Source organism: Echinops telfairi, unplaced genomic scaffold (genome assembly GCF_000313985.2).
Source record: "Echinops telfairi isolate 266 unplaced genomic scaffold, ASM31398v2 ScPeMD7_4048;HRSCAF=4782, whole genome shotgun sequence".
NCBI lineage: Eukaryota > Metazoa > Chordata > Mammalia > Afrosoricida > Tenrecidae > Echinops > Echinops telfairi.
In genome coordinates, this window is record NW_022107947.1 from 2,179,660 (window position 1) to 2,199,040 (window position 19,381).

Sequence of the window (19,381 nt, forward strand, 5' to 3'; positions counted from 1 at the left end):
AATGATGAGGGCAATGAATGTACAAATGTGCTTTACGCAATTGATGTATGTATGGATTGTGATAAGAGTTGTATGAGCCCCTAATAAAACGATTTTTAAAAAAAGATAAATCTTGCAATGTTCTTTTTGACCAAAACTGCAACGCCATTCATCTTAAATGTGTCATTCCCAGCTTAGTAAACCATATGATTTTCTGATACAAAATGGCCAATACCAGTTCTTTTCAGCTCATTAACACTAAGGATATCGATATTTATGCATTCCATTTCATTTTTTGGTGCCTTCCATTCACGTCATGATGTTTGACTTTATTTTTGAGAAGTAAGCTTTTCCTCAGTCATATTTTGAGTGCCTTGAGACCTGAGGGACCATCTTCTGGCACTATCTCTGACAGTGTCCGATGGTATGCATAAGGTGTCCACCCTAAATGGACAGCCTAGTCTTTCCTTCTTCGTAGTCTGTTCTTAGTCTGGAAGCTCTGCTAAATCCAGTTCACCATTGTTCAGCATTGTTAATACCAGTGGCAAAGCTTCCAGCACCACCAAATCACGCAAGCACCACAGAGTAACAGACTGACAGACACGTGGTGGAGCAAGGTTAGGAAATTAGCCCTATGATACAGAAAGATCTAGACATTTATTTTCATACTGTCATTTGTTCTGTAACATTTACTTCACTAACAATGAGTTGTTGTTTATATAGAACACCAGGGTTAAAGTGACAAATGACTCTACCCTTTCCCTAAACACTTTTGAGAGCCACTGAGGGATGCATTAAAGATCACTTTCTTTGAGCAGGTTGGGTTGCTTTTTTTTTTTTTCTTTTTTTATCTTTGGGGTTGCTTTTTAATGGCATTATTTTATCCAAAGTTTCTCTTTGTTTTCAGATTAAGTCCCAGTCTCCAAAGAGAGCTGATTCCCTGGTTCTCGTCAATAGTGGCTCCAGAGAAAATGGGGTCCATGAGGACCAAGACCAAGAGCCCCAGGATCTTTTTACAGGCAAGTAGGATATGGATTTGTTAAGTGGCTGAGTTGGATTAAAGTCAAAGCCATACACACCTTATGTGAGTTGGATTAAAGTCAAAGAAAAAGTATTGAGAACATAACTCTATGCAAAATACTATTATGGAAAACTAAAAAAACAAATAACATACAAGAGACTGTCATCATGACAAGCATAAGGAGTACGGCAAACGTATATAATTAAAAATGTGAGCTAAATAACTATTAAAATAATACTAGAAATGTGGCTGGAGGTGTGGTACTCACACACTCCTAGGAGCAAGAGAGCACAGACTGAAGACAGCAGTTTCCGATTTTTATGATGGGGACTCTTAGTAAGAGATCCATTTCATACCCCAATCTAAAATCTACACTAGAGAGTATATTTTAATTGTTTTTTAATTATCCATTATTTTTTTATTCCCTTTTTTCCATGAACCCGTTAAAGCCCCTTTTTATTTACTTGTACAAAGTTAAAACAAAAGTTATTTGCCCTTACTACTACTGACTCAGTATGCAGTTCTCTATTGTTTCACTTTATAAAATCCTCTTGGCAACCCCTTGAATTGAATTCACAATCTACCAGTGAGCCCCACCTGCAGTTTGGAAAACACTAGTCGAGAGAAGGAGTTCTCAACCTGGGGTACCATTAAGCTTTGGGATGAATAATTCTTTGTTTGGGGAGACTACCCTATTTTCAGATTTTGCTTCCCAGGAGATTTTTTTCAATGCTTGGAGACATGTTTGACTGTCACAACTGGGGAGCGAGTGCTACTAGCATCTAATGGGTAGAGGCTATGGATATTCCTAAACATCCCACAGCATACCGGATTCAACTCCTTAGTATCCAGCCGAGAATGTCAGCAATGTTGAGCTTGAGGAAACCTGGTCTAGACTGGCCTTGAAAGACTTCCTGGAAGAAGCACAATTTAGGTAGGCAAAAAGGAAAAAGTGTACAAACTGTTGGGCAAGAATCATAAGGTGTGCTTGGGGGACAGTGAGGGAGCTGTTGGGCCTCTTCTGGGCTTAGAAAAGCCATGGACAATAAGGCTGGAGATGTGGTTTGGGAGGAATATTGATGGTAGTAATTACAACTATAGATTGAATTTTTATCCTAGCACCAATTAAGAATCATTGGCAGTTTTGAGTAAGGAAAATGATATGGGCAACATAATGCTTTAGGAAAACTAATGTAATGAGATTGCATAGAATGGTTTGTAGCGGGCAAAGTTGAGGCTTTTCAGAAGGCATTCAAAAATAAGTTTGTGAACGAAATGGCCAAACCTAAAATTATAGGGACAGAATCTGTAGGAATGGAGAGGTACAAACTTTTCAAAAGAGCGCCAAAATCAGATGGTAGTGATTGGATGAAATGCATGTTCCAAAATGAGAGTTGAAAACCAGAGTTCAAAGTTTCAAGTTCAAGGATTGAGAGGAAAATAACCATTTATAGAACTAGATTCTAAAGAAAAAAAACTGACCGTCAGGGAGAAAGTCAGTTTAGATTTCAGATATTTTAAGTTTGAAATGCAATGGGAAATACCCAGGAGGCTGTTGGAACTGTGATATACTGCCTGGGGAAACTGGGAAGACTGGAAATGGGACAGCCATCTTCCCAGAGTTTCCATGCAAGGGGAAGGGACCGCGTGAGTAAAATCCTCTAAGAGAAGACTGGTGGCGAAGAGGAAAGCCAAGACAGAGGAAGGGCTGGGTAGGCTCTCATATTAGATCTCTGGTGGGAAACTGAAAGACATGAAAGAGAATGCTATTCTTCTAGAAGGCCTATAACGATTTAGAAGATTGTCTCAGCCTCTCTCATCCTTAAATCATAAAACATACCCTATTCATTCTGGTAGTGACTTTTTTGGATAACATTTCTGGAAGAGATATATAAATGAGCTTGGATCGAAAAGACTTTGAATTTCCTATCTTTGGGATATTACATTTATATTAATTACCCTTTCTAATAAGAAAACCTGAAACTTTAGTGTGACCAAAGAATTACCCTGTGATTGGGTTTTATGTACATGAGCATGTAAAAATCGTTATTAGGGGCATGTTTATGTTGAATGAGGATTCTGATTTGCCCAATTCCCCTATCAGTGTCTTAAGCAGCCACCACGGGAAAAAGAACAGTCATCTATAGGGAGGGATGCCTACAGTTTTAGGACTTGAGTAGCTTCTGTAATGTTTTAGATACTGACTGGGGAAGTGAGCTACTCTGATTTTGCTTCCCACCTGATTAGTGATGATCAGTCTCTGATGAGAAGCCCAATAGCCTTTCCATTACTCTTATCAAGAGTTCAAAACGAAACTTTTTTAAAATGTAAGTTTTGACATCTTTGTCAAGTAAACTTCAGTTGAACATGCACAGGTTGTCCAAAGAGGTGCTCTGGCAAGTCTGCCATCTTGAATGACAGTACCTACTGTTTGTTCCAAACACACCGATTCACCCAGTTGCTTACGTGGGACTTGTGTGGTCCTACTTTTACTTCATCTGGTTGTTTTTGTGTTTTGTTTTTAAACTGCCCTCTCTCAAACACTTGGGAATAAGTCATTCCTCTAGCTATCCAGATAGCCAAAGGATGACTCTTTTTTAAGCACTACTTTAAAAAATTATTTTGATTAGAAAGCTTTTTGGATATTACATCTTTTCCTGCCCCCCTACAGATAGATTAAAAACAACTTAATCTTTGCAAGACAGTATAAAACATTCATTGCCAACCATGCTGAAGTTGTGACAAAGTTAGCAGCGTGACAGTGTTCTTAACCAAGTGTCACTGTGTTTATATCTTTTTTATTTTAAATCACTTTATTGGGGGCTCGTACAACTCTTATCACAATCCATACATCCATTGTGTCAAGCACATTTGTACATTTGTTGCCATCATCATTCTCAAAACATTTGCTTTCTGCTTGAGCCTTTGATATCAGCTCCTCATTTTCCCCCTCCCTTCCCACTCCCCCCTCCCTCATTAACCCCTGATAATTTATAAATTATTATTGTTTTGTCATATCTTACACTGTCTGACATCTCCCTTCACCCACTTTTCTGTTGTCCATCCCCCAGGTAAGAGGTTATATGTAGATCCTTGTAATTGGTTCCCCCTTTTTACCCCACCTTCCCTCCACCCTCCCGGTATTGCCACTCTCACCACTGGTCCTGAAGGGATCATCTGTCCTGGATTCCCTGTGTTTCCACTTCCTATCTGTACCAGTGTACATCCTCTGGTCAAGCCAGATATTTAAGGTAGAATTGGGATCATGATAATGGGGGGTGAGGAAACATTTAGGAACTAGAGGAAATTTGTATGTTTCATCTTTGCTACACTGCACCCAGACTAGCTCATCTCCTCCCTGAGACTGTTCTGTAATGGGATGTCCAGTGGCCTACAAATGGGGGTTGGGTCCCCAATATGCACTCCCCTTCATTCACAATGATTTGATTATTTGTTCTTTGATGCCTGATACCTGATCCCTTCACCTCGTGATCACACAGGCTGGTGTCCTTCTTCCATGTGGGCTTTGTTGCTTCTGAGCTAGATGGCCGCTTGTTTACCTTCAAGCCTTTAAGACCTCAGACACTATATCTTTTGACAGCCAGGCACCATCAGCTTTCTTCACCACATTTGCTTATGCACCCATTTGCCTTCAGCGATCATATCGGGAAGGTGAACATCATGGAATGCCAGTTTAGTAGAACAAAGTATTCTTGCATTGAGGGAGTACTTGAGTGGAGGCCCAATGTCCATCCACTACCTTAATACTAAACCTATAAGTATATGCACATAGATCTATTTCCCCACTTTCATATATAAATATATGTACATATGTACATGCCTTTAATTAGACCTCTATAAATGCCCTTTGCCTCCTAGTTCTTTCCTCTATTTTGTTTTACTGCACTCTTGTCCCACTAGCATGCTCAGCCTTCATTTGGGTTTCAGTAATTCCTCTCGGTTACAATACCCTTGATCACGCCCTAGCAGGCCTCCTACACCCTCCTCATCACTGATTTGGATCACTTGTTGTTCCCTTGTCCCTGAGTTTGTTAACACCACTTCCTTTCCCCTTACCTCCCCCTCTCTCAGCCCCCTCTCCCCTCCAACCACAGTTCCTGTTATTTTCTCCTCCGGATTGTTCATCTAGCTTATCTTATTTAGATAAGCAATTCACACACTGTGTCCCCAGTGTTGTCCCCTGTAGGGTTATGGGTCAGTGAGGGATGTCGTGTCTCATAGTGGGGCCAGCCACATGGTCCTCTTTGTGCATGGGCTGCTCTGAGAGGGAATATCATCCTCAAGGCTTGGTGGGCCAGGATGTGCTCCACTCTCTCTTTCTCCCCCTTCATTTGCTCCAGTGTGCACTGAGCAGACAAGTCCCTCTCCCTGGGCTGCAGCTTCAGTGCTGTCCTCTGAAATAAATTCTTCTGGAGGGAGGGGTGGCTCTCCACATAGTTGGGATTGGGGCCGGCCCCTCAGACCTCTCCACTGGTTCCCTGCTCCATGCCGGTATGTTGCATTCACATCTTGGAGCACCGGGTTGAAGTCTTTCCCTGTGGAGATATATGTGTTTGTATCTTGGATCCATTTTTTTCCCTGACCCTTCCTTTGATATAATTGTTTGCTGTCAGTACATCTACCTCTTCTATCACTGTGGTTTTTAAAGCAGGCAATGGAACTTACCATTCCTCTACAAACAATTGTACAAGAACAAATAGTGTTCATCTAAAGTTCTAAAAGTATATTAGTAAGAGTGAAATAAATATACTAAATAAATTAGTAAAGAGTGAAATAAAAGTTATTTTGATTATGCAGTTGTTGTGCATGATTCCTGGTTTTTGCCTTAATTCTAGGTAAGAGCGGGTAGCCAAATAGTTTTTTCTAAAGACCCAAAGGGGTTGTTCTGCTAAGAACACTTTTCTTAATAGCCTGCCCTTTGATCACAGAACATTTCATGGCTTTTATTCTCGAAGCCTAAGATCTTGTTAGTATTGATAGGAATATTCTTATGTTTTGGTGTACATAATGGAATTGAGCTATCGAAGACATATTGTTGACCTTGTTTTTCAATTATCAACTCCTTTTAGATGCCACAGTGGAGCTATCCCTGGACAGTGCTCAGAACAACCAGAAGAAGATAGCAGCCAGAACACTCGTTGCTCTTCCATCACAGGAAGCCACACATTTTTCTAAGCCCCAGCCAAGCTATGAAGAGGTGAGAATATGCATTATTGGTCTTGTTTCTTTGAGATTCTTAGGTCTCTATGTGATCATTCTGAAGTTCAGTTGTGTATAAACCCTGAGAAAATATGTGTATTAGTTTGGGTACTTTAGAGAAACAAATTCACAGTAACTCATGTATAAGAGACAGTTTTATATAAACGTTAAGTGTGCATCAAGAAAACACCCCAACCCAGTGCTGCCCAAGCCCACAAGTCCAACATTAACCCATATGTCCGACACCAATCCACAAAGTCCTCCTCCATCTCACAAAATGATGCCAACTGCAGGAGGAAAGCCGAGTCAGTGAATGTGTAAGCATCTCAGCACTAGCAGGGGTCTCCACACGGCTGCTCCAGCACCCAGGGCTGCATTGGGGCAGGTCCATGTGGCTTCTCCTCAGGGACATCCTGCAGGAAGTGAACCCTGCCAGCTAAAGCAGGGAACTGACTAAGGCAGCTGTACCCCGTCCGACCATCAGAAAGCAAGAGACCCGAGAACTAGAAAGGCGAGGGTCACTGAACCATTTATCCCTCCGGCCTTCAATTAACCCCACATGTGTCGATCGGCCAGGTTGGCACAATAAACTAACTCAATATGTATGACTCTTGACAAAGGAGACATGTGTGGTTATTGGACAGCCAGAATCCAATAAAGGTCCCTTTCTCAGTCAGGGTGTCTATAAACCAGAGACTAGCACAAAGTCTTCCACAGGTCGCTAATGGTACCTAGTGTCTGAATTTCCCACATCCAGGAATACATTCTCGTCTCTTCCCTCTTTAGCCTAAAAGAGACAAGTCTTCCAGAGTCTAATAATTAGTCATTCTGATCAAAGTAAAGGTTTTAAGGATATAGATTTGCCCAATACCTATAAACTGGCTCCCAACTTAAAAGCTTAAGAGTTGGTGCACTGGGATTGCTGGGGATGGACATGGGATGCTACATCTTCTTCATCTCATTGATACAAGATGAGAACAGGGTCAAATTAACAGCTGGCTCTCTAGGTGTCAACTCTCATCCCCTGTTTTCTCTCAAACAAGCTGGAGGAAGAGGAGCAGGAGGACCAGTTTGATTTGACAGTCAGTGTAACTGATCCTGAGAAGATTGGTAAGCGTTCCTGGGGCTCCTGCGATGGTAGGCTCTGCTTATGTTGGCTTGTTTCTGGATGTCTTGCTCCGTAGTTGGGCCAGCCAATGTGAAGTATTCATTGTTACCTTTCCTGTAAAGTTATACCCCTTGCTATACTTCTGAGACTGAAAACAGCAGTTCACTAGTACTTCATTTAGACTCTTGGCACTGAAAAGAAAAATCAGGGATATCAAATATTCTAAGAATCTCTTAGAATGCAGCTTTTTTGCAATTAGGCCATGGGAGGGAAACCTGAAGGGAAACACTTTGTTTACCTTGATCAAAGTCTACATTTTCCCGAAAAAGAATGCATAACTAGGCCATTTCCTGTGCCTGCAGCACCTGGGATCTGGGAATGCTGATTCATGCCACTGCTTCTCTCTGCCGTGCAGTGAAGGACTGGCGTTCGCACGGAGTTTGCAGTCTCTTCTCTGCACAACTGATTTTCAGATACAAGTAGATCTCTCCAACAGAACATGCACGGACTGCTGAACGTAAAGCTGATGATATGCTCGTAAACCTTCTTCCAACTCACAATAAAAAGCTTTTTTTCTTTTTTCCCCATAAACAGAAAAATCTTTTTGACACTATGAAGTTCCAAATTGTCAGGAGTTTATCATGCTCAGGAATTTGTTTTGTTAAAACCTTTAATAAAAAGCTTTTTAAAAATTAATTTAAAAAGAATATCATATATATTTGTGTATCAGCCAACCTGAATATCAGCCGAGGCACCTAATTTTACCACAAAAACTGCATTAAAAATGTGCTGGGAAAAAAAGAAAAAAAATGTGCTGAAAATCAAGGGTTCATGAGAGAAGGAAGAGGAAGTGGGGAGGGAGGGGAAAAAATGAGGAGCTGATACCAAGGGCTCAAGTGGAAAGCAAATGTTTTGAGAATGATGATGGCAACAAGTGTACAAATGTGCTTGACACAATGGATGGATGGATGGATTGTGGTAAGAGTTGTATGAGCCCCTAATAAGATGATTTAAAAAAAGGAAAAAGAAAGTAAACATAGAAAATGAAAATGAAAAAAAAACAGTGCTGAAAAACTTGGCTTATACACACGTATCTATGGTATCTTACATTATTTTCTCCTACAGAGAGGTGGAGAACACCTAATGTGGCCAGATTCTAACACTGGTCCAGCGGGACAAAAGCGGGACACCATTGATGAAACTCCTATCCTGGCAAAATAGCCACATGGCAGCGTATACCCTAGCTTGTCTTGCATTCTTTCCAAAAATCGAGACTTTTTAAAAATGCTGCAGGGTGCGGGAAAAATTGTTAAAAATCAGGACTATCCCGCCAAAAGTAGGACGTCTGGTCACCTCACCTTAGCCTCTTTTGAGATCATAAATTCCACCTAAGAATTCTAAAAACTCGTGTTAAAATGTGGGGATACTGAACTTATTCTTCTCTCAGAAGCTTGAAACTCTTGTTACATTTATCATATACTCCCCATAGCCTGATGAGATGAGAAAGTCTACATCTCTCTTACATAGATAAGAGACTAAAGAACTTAGCTTGTATTCTGGTCAAATTGAAATTAGGTTTTCAAGAAAGCACAACCTTAACTTTGGCTAGATCTTCAATTTTCAGGATAGTCTTCCCCTGTCCTAAGCATGTGTGTTCTTAGTGAACAGAAAACAATAGGTCTCAACTTCACTTCTTCCAGGTAATGACCCCTATGGAGGGTCTGTGCAGAGCTTTGCCTCCCAAATAGTGGTGTTTATATGTTTTAGAGAAAAAAATGTAAATCCCAGCCCTTTCTCTATTCTGAACTCAGAACAGGAATTTTGAGTAGAAGTATTATTTACTCGTTGGATGTGTACGTTTCCTAGACTGTTGCTCTGATGGGCTGTTCTTAGCATCTAACAGAGCTCCCTCACAGGAAGTGAGACCTAAAGAACGGAGTCGGATTAAGTTTGAGCACTGTGTGGTTCATGGTAGAGCCTAGAACAGAACTGAGTTAATACGTCTATGATTCTCCAATATGTATGCATATTCTATAAATACATTGATTTTTTTTTTAAACCCGTTAGTAGCTGCTTCAGTTCGTTGCTGGATGTGTTAGTCTGTGTTGACTAGAGAAACAAATTCATAGACACTCATGTGTGTAATAGAGAACTTTATATCAAAGAGCAATTGTATATTAAGAAAATATCCCATTCCAGTCCAGTTCAAGTCCATATGTCCGATAGTAGCCCTATACCAATGCCAATTTATAAATTCCTCTTCAGACTCATGCAACACATGCAATGATGCCAAATGCAGGAAGATCACGGGCCAGTGGGTGGAAAGTTTTGTGGATCCAGTGGCAGTGGAAACAACGCTGGCAGGCGTCTCCACGTGACTCCTCCAGCTCCAGGGCTCTAGTGTAGCTCCGTGTGTCTTGTCAGCAGGAAGACAACGCAGAGAGTCTGTCTGTATCTGGCCTCCAGTCAGCTATTTATCTCCACAGTACCTGCAAATGAGGTCATCAAGCTGCGACCTGATTGACAGGCTAGCCCTCACCCCTTCACAAGTTGACACCAGCTTATGTAACTGCCACACTGGGATAAGACAGGTTATACATAATAATAGTTGAGCTATAATCTTTAACAAGTCACGATGTTTGAACCAGAAGAGAAAATAATTAAAACAACCTGTCACTCTTCAGGTGATGACCTTCCCTGCCCTTGCACCACTGTTTAGGTTTCCAGTCATGGAGCTATCAAGAAACCAGCTACTTAAAGCATAAAGAAGGCATGATCTTTATAAGATCACCTTCTGGTTTTATGGGCTGTTTATTCAACATAGTCTTCTCTTTTCTGCACACATGATAGATTAGTGTCCTATTTCTATCAGGATGTTCTTTTTGGAGCCCTGGTAATTTGCATATGCCATTTTTTACTCTCTGAAATTGTTTGAGAAATTTACATAACTTTTAAAACTGTTATATTATTAATCCATTTTCAGATCTATTATGCAGGTATGCTCATTTGTATACACACACACACACACACACACACACACACTTTGAGAAAGCAGCATGGAGGCCTATAGGCAAAGCATGTGAAGATCCTGCACTGCACCTTAAGTGTGAACGTTCCCAAAATTGCAGGCACTACATGGCAAGATTGACCTGTTTTTCTTTTTGAATTGTGGTAAATAAATTGTATTAAAAATTTGCCAGGAGTAGATCTTTTGTACATGTGGCTATGACTATTTGAATGTAACTGAAAGTTTGAATACTTTCTCTGTCAGTTACTTTTGTTTGTTTTCTTTCATTTTTTCCTCAAATATCCTTAGAAGTTTTGGGCAGTGTGGTGTAAGTGGTTTGAAATCAATGAAAGGTGAAAGCAAACTAAATCAATATAATTTCTAATGACTAAATCTGTCGTTTAGCTGTTCGTACACACTCTCTTGGCAGGGCAGGGCAGGGCAGGTAGAGAAGGTAAGCCCTCTGTTCTTGTAAAAGCACTAGTTTCCAGCCATCCCATTGAAATCAAGCTGTAATACTTGACCCTCTTGATTCAAGATTGCCTTTTCCCTTAGCCCCCAACCCAGGACTCGTTCAGGAGCTTGTGCAGCTAGCAACTGTTAACAAAGCTTTCCTGTTTGGGGTCGGGAGAAGCAGAATGGGGAGAACGGGAACAAAGGGCACCAGGAAGCACCATAGCCCCGCACTGGAGCTGTGGATGTCTAGATCCAGTGCATGTCTTCTCATTGCCCTATCAGTGGAGCCTTTCTCTCCCCAAGAGGTCCAAGTCAGGGTACAACCACAGAGAAAAGCAGTTGCTTGAATCCCAAATTATTTCATAGTCAAAAGGCTTTTTCAGAAAAATAATTTCCCAGGAAAGGGAGATTTGTGTGACATGAGGCAGCCAAAGTGTCTTCCTGCCAGGCCCTTTGCCCTGGGCGAACATGCGAGATCAGTGAGGCCAGTGTCTCCCAGCCCCAGTGGAAGGGACCACGGTGGTATTTCTGAAAGAGCAAACCGAGCCCAGAGCTAGCCTCGGGTAGAACTACTTGTTTCCTTTTACATCAAATGCTTCCTTCTCCTCATCCTGCTTTATACAGCAAGAGAATTGTGTGGCTTGGGTCAGATGTGTGTAATCAGCCCCAATATTGGCATGGTAACAACTGATGGATTGTCAGTTTCCAGTGCTGCTTTGTGGCGGGCATAAAATGAGCCTGGCTTTGGAACAGGGGGCTGATTTTCTTGTCTAACTCAAAACTGAGGCCCAACCAGCACCAGTGGGGGTATGCTATGCACCAGAGGGGCAGAGTAGGAACTGGATTCTAGGAGGGCATGTACAATTCCAAGATGAAACAAGTATCCCTCCAGGAATCTTGAGGTATATGACTCCTGGGTAAATATTGGTGGGATTAACACTCCGGTGCCTTTCACAATAATCCTCTCCTGCTTTCTTCTCCCACAGGGGATGGGATGAATGCCTACGTCGCCTATAAAGTTACAACACAGGTGAGTCCCAGTGACACTGCTCATGGCCACCATAAAACTTTAGACACCAAGAAAGAAGGTCATCATTCAGATGAACTCCGAGGATCTCTTTAGTTTATTCAACATTTTCCTTTGCATTTAGTTATGGTGAGTAAGCCTCACCCCTTTCAGGACCTCATCTGTGTGCTTTAGGCTAAACCTTTCCAATGTTCTTTCAAACAACGAGTCCACCTGTGTGGAGCCGTAGGCGCTTCATCATGAGGCTGCAGTAGCTCATCCCTCTTCAGAACTATGGTCATTGGGTGGATTGCCCCAAACTAAGTGTGATTACCTGCTGAAAATCCCTTTTTTTGTTAACCCTTTGAAGAATTAACACACAGACAAAATACATTTTACTGAGTGTAGATAGCAAAGTTTACAGAAAATCATTTTCCTATGTGCTCATTTGGTTTTTCCCAGTCTTTGTAATTATGAACTATGAACATTCTTGCTCATATCTTCTAGTGCACACCTGGAAAAGTTTCTCAGATATGTGTGGCCACTTGGCTTAGATCAGGCGTCCTCAAACTACGGCCCACAGGCCATACGCGGCCCACCAAGGACATTTGTCCAGCCCACCAGGTGTTTTTGCCCCATTTGTTTTTTTACTTTAAAATAAGATACGTGCATTGTGCGTAGGAATTTGTTCATAGTTTTTTTTTTTTAACTATAGTCCAGCCCTCCAACGGGTCTGAGGGACAGTGAACTGGCCCCATTTAAAACGTTTGAGGACCCTGCCTTGGATCATACCAAATCAGGCTCCCTGCCATCCATTCACTTCTGACTCCTGGCTATAGGACAGGCGAGCACTGCCCTGTGGGTCTCTGAGACTGTAAATCTGTAAAGGGGTATGCAGCCTCATCTCCCCCCACACTGGCAGTATGTAATCAACGTTTCCATTGATTCACTTCCTTGCCAACACTTGGAAAGGCCAATTTCTTCCATTTTCCTGTCCAGTCAGTATAAAAGCGTATCATGATTTGGGCCTCGCCTTTTGACTGGAAGTCTCCTTTGTATTGTCTCTCTGCTATTTACTGGGTGCTCCCTTTGAGTTCTAGCTGCGCTGACTCTCTAGAGGTTGATATGTCTACAGCTCAGAAATGTCATCACTGTTTAGACTGTCTTTAGTGTGCTCTAATTCCAGCAGCTAATACCCTTAATACAGTGGTTCTCAACCTTCCTAATGCCGCGACCCTTCAGACAGTTCCCCCCAACCATAACATTATTTTCGTTGCTACTTCATAACTCTAATTTTGTTACTGTTAGGAATCGGGCGGCCCCTGTGAAAGGGTTGTTCGACCCCCAAAGGGGTTGCGACCCACAGGTTGAGAACCGCTGCCTTAATAGATCAGTTTTGGACAAAGAGATTATAAGTGACTGTGGAATTCTTATATTAAGCTCGAATTTCACATCTATTTCTTTGAGCAAGAGTCCTTAATCTGGGGTTGAAAATGTATTTGAATTTAATTGGTTGCCTTGTGATTCTATCTATTTTTATTTTATGCATTTAGATTCATTCTGGGAAGGGCTTCCCCATACTGCCAAAGGGGGCCATAGCTAGGGGGACTAGCAACAGAAAAGTGGGTGGAAGGAGACAGCGGTCGGTGTAAGACATGGGGAAAAACCCCAATATTTTATAAATAATCAAGAGTTACTGAGGGAGGGAGGGGGCGAAATGAACTGATACCAAGAGCTCAAGTAGAAAGAAAATGTTTTGAAAATGATGATGGCAACATATATACAAATGTGCTGGACACAATGGGTGGATGGATGGAGTGCGATGAGCTGTATGAGCCCCCAATAAAATGATTTTTAAAAAGGGGTGGGGGACTTATAGCTAAAGGAAGTTGAAGAGGATTCTTTGGAGAAAATGTTTGCCAAGCTGCTAAAGGTCAGGGATCTGGAGCTGTGTTCCTTTGCTGGCTCTCGAGACACTCACTATCCCCATGTGGAATGAATTTGCCTTGTGTGTGTGTTTGCTTGTTTTTGTTGCCAGACGAGCTTACCAATGTTCAGAAGTAAACAGTTTTCAGTGAAAAGAAGATTTAGTGACTTTCTGGGTCTTTATGAAAAGCTTTCAGAGAAACACGCTCAGAATGGCTTCATCGTCCCCCCTCCGCCTGAGAAGAGCCTAATTGGTAAGATTATGGTCTGTAGTCCCACTTGGATTTCTTCCTTTATCTTCTTTATTGTAATTACTACTTGGTTCAATGAGACTACTTCGATCAACAGTATAAAATCTTGTGGTTATGTTTTCCTGTAAATTACTCGAGGCCTGGAGAATTGTATATTTTGATGTGGTCTCTTCCCACAGAGGCTCTTGCTTCCACCTCCAGAGTTTGTTTGTTTTTAATTTGTATTCAGGAATATTAAATGATGGCTGATCCTTCCAGGTTGAAATGTACTAAATTGTTTGAGATGGTTGGGAGCATCAATTGATGCTTATTAATCTCTACTCAGAGTCCCCTGGCACAGAGGTATGTGCTGTATGTCTCAGTGTGGACCCCCAGCACTTAGACTGATAAGGAATGACTCTCATGTGAAAAACCTCTCTTCGTGTTTGCTCCTAGAAGTGACCTTATGTTGTGTTTTGCTTTGTTGGTTTTGGCTTTCTGTTGTTGCTTTTGAATTGTAGTAAACACACACACACACACACACACACACACACAGCTTTCAAAAAGTTTGTGGAAAATTGTATTTTAATTCCATATTTTCATAAACTATTTGAAGCCCCCCTTGTATGTGTGTGTGATCAAAGTATTTTCCAATTCAGAATTTTTTACCTGTACAGTTCAGTGACACTGATCACATTCATCCTGTGGTGCTGCCGTCACCATTTATTCTACCGTCATGGACAGTGCTCCAGTGTCTGCTAAGCAACAGCTTCCTTTGTCCACTCCTTCTTGTCCCTGGTCACCACTAAACCTTTGGTTTGTTTGCCTGTTCCAGAGAATTCATCTAAGTGGGATTATGCAATGTTTATCTTTTTTAATGGGATTATTTTACTCAGCATAGTATTTTCAAGGTTCATCCATAATGTAGCATGTAGATTCATTGATGGCTAGATTGTTTTTACCACTTGGCTCTCGTGCTGCCATGAACATTGTTGTACAAATTCTGCTCGAGGTCCCATTTCCGTTCTCTGGCGTACACGGCCAGAAGTGGAATTGCTGGGTCCCATGGTCATGCTGCCTCGCTCTGGAGGAGCCACCAAACTGTCATCCACAGCAGCTCTCCCACTGTACTTTCCCCTGGCCAGGGCCAGCCCCGACTTTGTCATAGCCTCCCCTCACTTGCAGCTTCCTTTCTTAGCAGAACCATTTCGTGGCAGTGACATAGCTCTTTGTGGTCTTGATTTGCATCTTCCTAATTGCTCATAAGGAGCATTCTTTCATGGGCTTATTGGCCATTTGTGTGTCTTCTTTGGTGAAGTGCCTGTTCAAGCCCTCTGCTGTTTCGTGATAGGTAGGTTGTATTTTGTAGCTCTGCCCTCGCTGGCTTTCTTCCTGTGGGCATCTCTTTTTTAATCAAACATCATGTTCGTGATTTACGATTTTTTTTTATTCCATTTCAGGAATGACAAAAGTGAAAGTTGGGAAGGAAGATTCTTCTTCTGCAGAATTTCTTGAAAAACGAAGGGCTGCTCTAGAAAGGTAAGTCTGACAAACAGGAGCCCATTTCCTGAGTAACATGCAGACAAACAAGAAACTGAAACAGGCTTAATCTTGAGACATTTTGACTCCAGTCGGTGGAGATGCAGTTCTTCCTCTTTCCGAAGTCACTGCCTTCCGCCGTCGGAGCAATGGGCCCCTCATCCCGAGTGGGGAGACGGTCTTCTTCCTGGACAATCAGATATGAATGCCTTTGGAAACATGAAGACCATGAACTGAATATAGTACAAGCAGTCTTGCTTAAGTGCCTTATCTAAGGACATTGTAAAGAAATGAGTAAGGTAGCCCCCTCCCAACAGAACTGCGATACCCCAAATCTTGTGAAGCCAATTGACCAACCTGATGACAACTGCTTACTCTCTAGGTACCTCCAGAGGGTTGTGAATCACCCTACCATGTTACAGGACCCTGACGTCAGGGAGTTCCTGGAAAAGGAAGAGGTCAGTACTGCACACAAGACCTGCCATCATTTTCATTTGCTCCTTATGAAGAAAAACTAATTTATTCAACAAATATTTGAGCATTTAACAGGTTTATAGTCTAGTACCATATTGTATCAAATTTTTATAAGCCCCCAACAGTAACGAGCATTTGGTCAACCTTTGGAATGAAAGATGTACCTTGCGGGGGGTGGGAGGGTAGGGTGGGGGTGGGTGGGGTGGGGAAGGGTTATAGAGGTCAAATTGCAACCTAGTTTTGTCTTATTAGATCAACACAGCAATGTGTTTAGTAAATCCTTGACATGTCTTGTCTTAGGTTACTATGTGGCTCAAACTGAATGCCTATATTTGTGCCAGGAGCTGAGGGACATTGGTTAAAAACTGATGACTGCAGACCATAGAACTGCCATGCAGCCAAGTGTTTATTAAAGTAGTCAGTCTGCTTGGCAGGCTTTGCGTAGGCTATTCATGATTGTGAAAATTGGAGAAAGCCCAATTGCTAACATTTGGGGATTTAAGTGAAATGTATCAATTATTAAAGTAGTCAGTCTACTTGGCAGGCTTTGCGTAGGCTATTCATGATTGTGAAAATTGGAGAAAGCCCAATTGCTAACATTTGGGGATTTAAGTGAAATGTTTCAATGCAAGAAATACTTTATTCTCATCATAAAGTATAGAGACGTGATTGTACTTGAAAGAATATATTAAAAAGAACTATAAAAAGCAAAGCATAAAGGGAGGGGTGAATGGAGAGAAAGGGGGACAATGAGCAGCCAATATTAAGGGCTCAAGTAGAAGGCAAAAGTTTTGAGAATGATGATGGCAACAAATGTACGTATGTGCTTGCACAATGGATGGATGTATGGATTGTGCTAAGAATTGTACAAGCCCCCAATAAAATGATTTTTTAAAAAAAAGAAGAATTAAAAAACAAACAGAACCCCAATTTTCTCATTCACAGCACTCTGTCATTTATGAATTAAAGTTTACTAAAATCTGTGGGAGGGAGGAGCATAAATATTATATAAATAACAGCTATGGGAATATGTAAGCCACTGAAGATCAAAGAAACAGAATAAAACAATGTTTTACCTCCGAGGAAAGAAACTGACTTGGAAATAAGTAACATCACAAGGCTACTGTTTTGTAAAAAGTATAGATATTGACATAGCTGCTACAACAATAGGCACAAACACACAGAAACAATTATGAAGATGGTGCAGTGTTTTGTTCTATTTTACATAGGGTCACTATGGGTCAGGGCACCTAACAACAACTTAGATGTCTCGAATGAATAAAATGGTGGTACTAAGTATATGAGATTTTTTTTTCTTCAAAATGAACTTTTAACATGAAAAATGCTTTATCAACTTTTCATGTATCCTCTAGGCTTCCCTAAATCCATTCTCCTTTCCACTTCTCCCTAGAGCAGAGTTTGCCTGGTGGCATTATTTGGACCAGATAGTTGGTTGTTTTGTTTTTTTCCAGGTAATTTTTTGCTATGGGGGTTTTTCCTGTGCATGGTAGGATGCTTGCCATCATCCCTGACCTGCGCCTATTAGTAGCCAGGAGTATTGTGTTCTCTCCCCAGTTATAACAACCAAAAATGTCTACAGACATTATCACCTGTCCCCTCCGAGGTAAAATCGCCCACCAGTAAGAGCCACTGCCCCAGGTCCTGAGCACTGAAGTCTAGTTTTTCAGCCTGGTCTACTCAGTATGAAGACTTTAGCATCCCAGGCAAGGGGAACCGAACAAATTCTTTATAAATGTTTGGCACACTTGGCCTTTCTAGATCATCCCTAAAAGTTGCCTCCGTCTGAATAAACTGAGCTCTTGTCTGTGGGCCTTTACTCCCCGAGGAAACTCAGAATGAACTCACAACCCAATGGTGGCGTCCCTGCAGTGCTGTCCAGTCCACCTGTCTGCAGAGATGCTCCACCAAAAGGACTTTTGACTTGGAATACGTTTGTTTGGTATCTAAGCAGTTTGTGCCTGAGTGGACAGAAGAATCTCAACATCAGGTCCCCTGGCCACATAGCAGTCTTCTTTTTTCTCTATTCAATGTCAAAAACTGAATAATATGGTGGTTCCATTTACCTTTTTAAAAATTTAGTTTACATGTTAGCTGTGACTTTGAAAACAGTCTCCAGATCAGATCGTTAGTTTGGCATGTTTGGGGCCCATCTGATGGATACTCATTGTTGTGAACCTCAAATAGGGACAGTAGATACCTTCCCATCCCTCCCTTCTTGCTCTTATAGCTGCCGCGGGCGGTGGGTACCCAGACACTGAGTGGCGCTGGTCTCCTGAAGATGTTCAACAAAGCCACGGACGCAGTCAGCAAAATGACCATCAAGATGAATGAATCAGACATTGTAAGTAACCCAGGCCTCTTAGAACATCCTCCCTTCCCCTTTCCCCCAGGCTTATGGGTGGGCAACCCTGAAATGTCCTTTTTTCTCATTGCTAAAGACAAACTGAGCTCTCCTTGTAGAAGTAGCTGCCTTTACCTGACGGTCTGGGCTTGTGTTGCAGTGGTTTGAAGAGAAGCTCCAGGAGGTAGAGGGTGAGGAGCAGCGCTTACGGAAACTGCATGCTGTGGTAGAAACTCTGGTCAACCACAGGAAAGGTAACCACCTCTGACTTGCACTTGGAGCTGGGGAAGATGGGTACATGACTCTGGTGAGCTGGGACACAAGGGCATGCAGTGCCCAACTCTCTTAGCCATTCAAGTTGAAATGTTCAGTCCACCTGGTCTTTGATGTTCTGATAACAAAGATATGCCCTGCATTTCCTGGTAGGAAACAACTCCAGCCACTGTGGGGATCATACTCTGTAGCTGGAAGGGGTTCAGAGAAGCCATCCCAGATACAGCATGGTCTGGCACATGGCTGTCTGGTACGTGTTGCGTTTTGAGTTGGTGGCTTACAACCAGAATGATATCAGTGCTTTCGCTACATGGTCAACACAGCAATATGTAAAAGTGGGGAAGCCTTATGTCTCCTACTTTCCTTCACCTCTCTTTAGTGATACTTCCTTAAAAGCTACCGACATTTGCCATGCTTGAATGCTTTCCTTCTCTGCTTTAAATATGCCAGTAATGAGAACTCTAAACAGACAGAAGACCAGTAGTTTGAGGCTAGTGTGTGGGGATAAAAGATGAGTGGAGTGAGCTAGGTAGGTAGCTCACAAAACCTGAATGTTCACTACCTGACCCTTTATAGATAAGGCTTGCCGACCCCTCTGTAGCATGTGCAAGCCTATACTGTGTGCACACCCTATCACACAGATCATGAGCTGTAGCCTAGAAATACCAATCATTTCTTTTGTCTGTCTGTGTTGTCTGTCTAGCCTAGTGAAACTTAAGGCTGGTACCTCTCGATGGTGCTCCTTGTAGGCAGGCTACACTCCCCTCCTTTTTTTTTTTT

General features: G+C 41.9%; 1 protein-coding gene across 2 annotated transcripts in view; it reads left to right on the forward strand.

Moving 5' to 3' along the window:
- The window catches only part of SNX1 (sorting nexin 1), a 41,539-nt gene that overhangs the window by 15,187 nt on the left and 6,971 nt on the right, over positions 1–19,381 (forward strand). Inside the window, exons 2-10 of one of the 2 annotated variants that reach the window (XM_004716288.2) lie at positions 887–998; positions 6,091–6,218; positions 7,264–7,330; positions 11,778–11,821; positions 13,836–13,977; positions 15,414–15,492; positions 15,875–15,950; positions 18,215–18,328; positions 18,489–18,582. In XM_004716288.2, coding sequence (XP_004716345.1) covers positions 887–998; positions 6,091–6,218; positions 7,264–7,330; positions 11,778–11,821; positions 13,836–13,977; positions 15,414–15,492; positions 15,875–15,950; positions 18,215–18,328; positions 18,489–18,582 — 856 coding nt within the window. The remainder of the gene's footprint in view (positions 1–886; positions 999–6,090; positions 6,219–7,263; positions 7,331–11,777; positions 11,822–13,835; positions 13,978–15,413; positions 15,493–15,874; positions 15,951–18,214; positions 18,329–18,488; positions 18,583–19,381) is intronic. The other variant, XM_045294939.1, reaches the window with a different exon arrangement.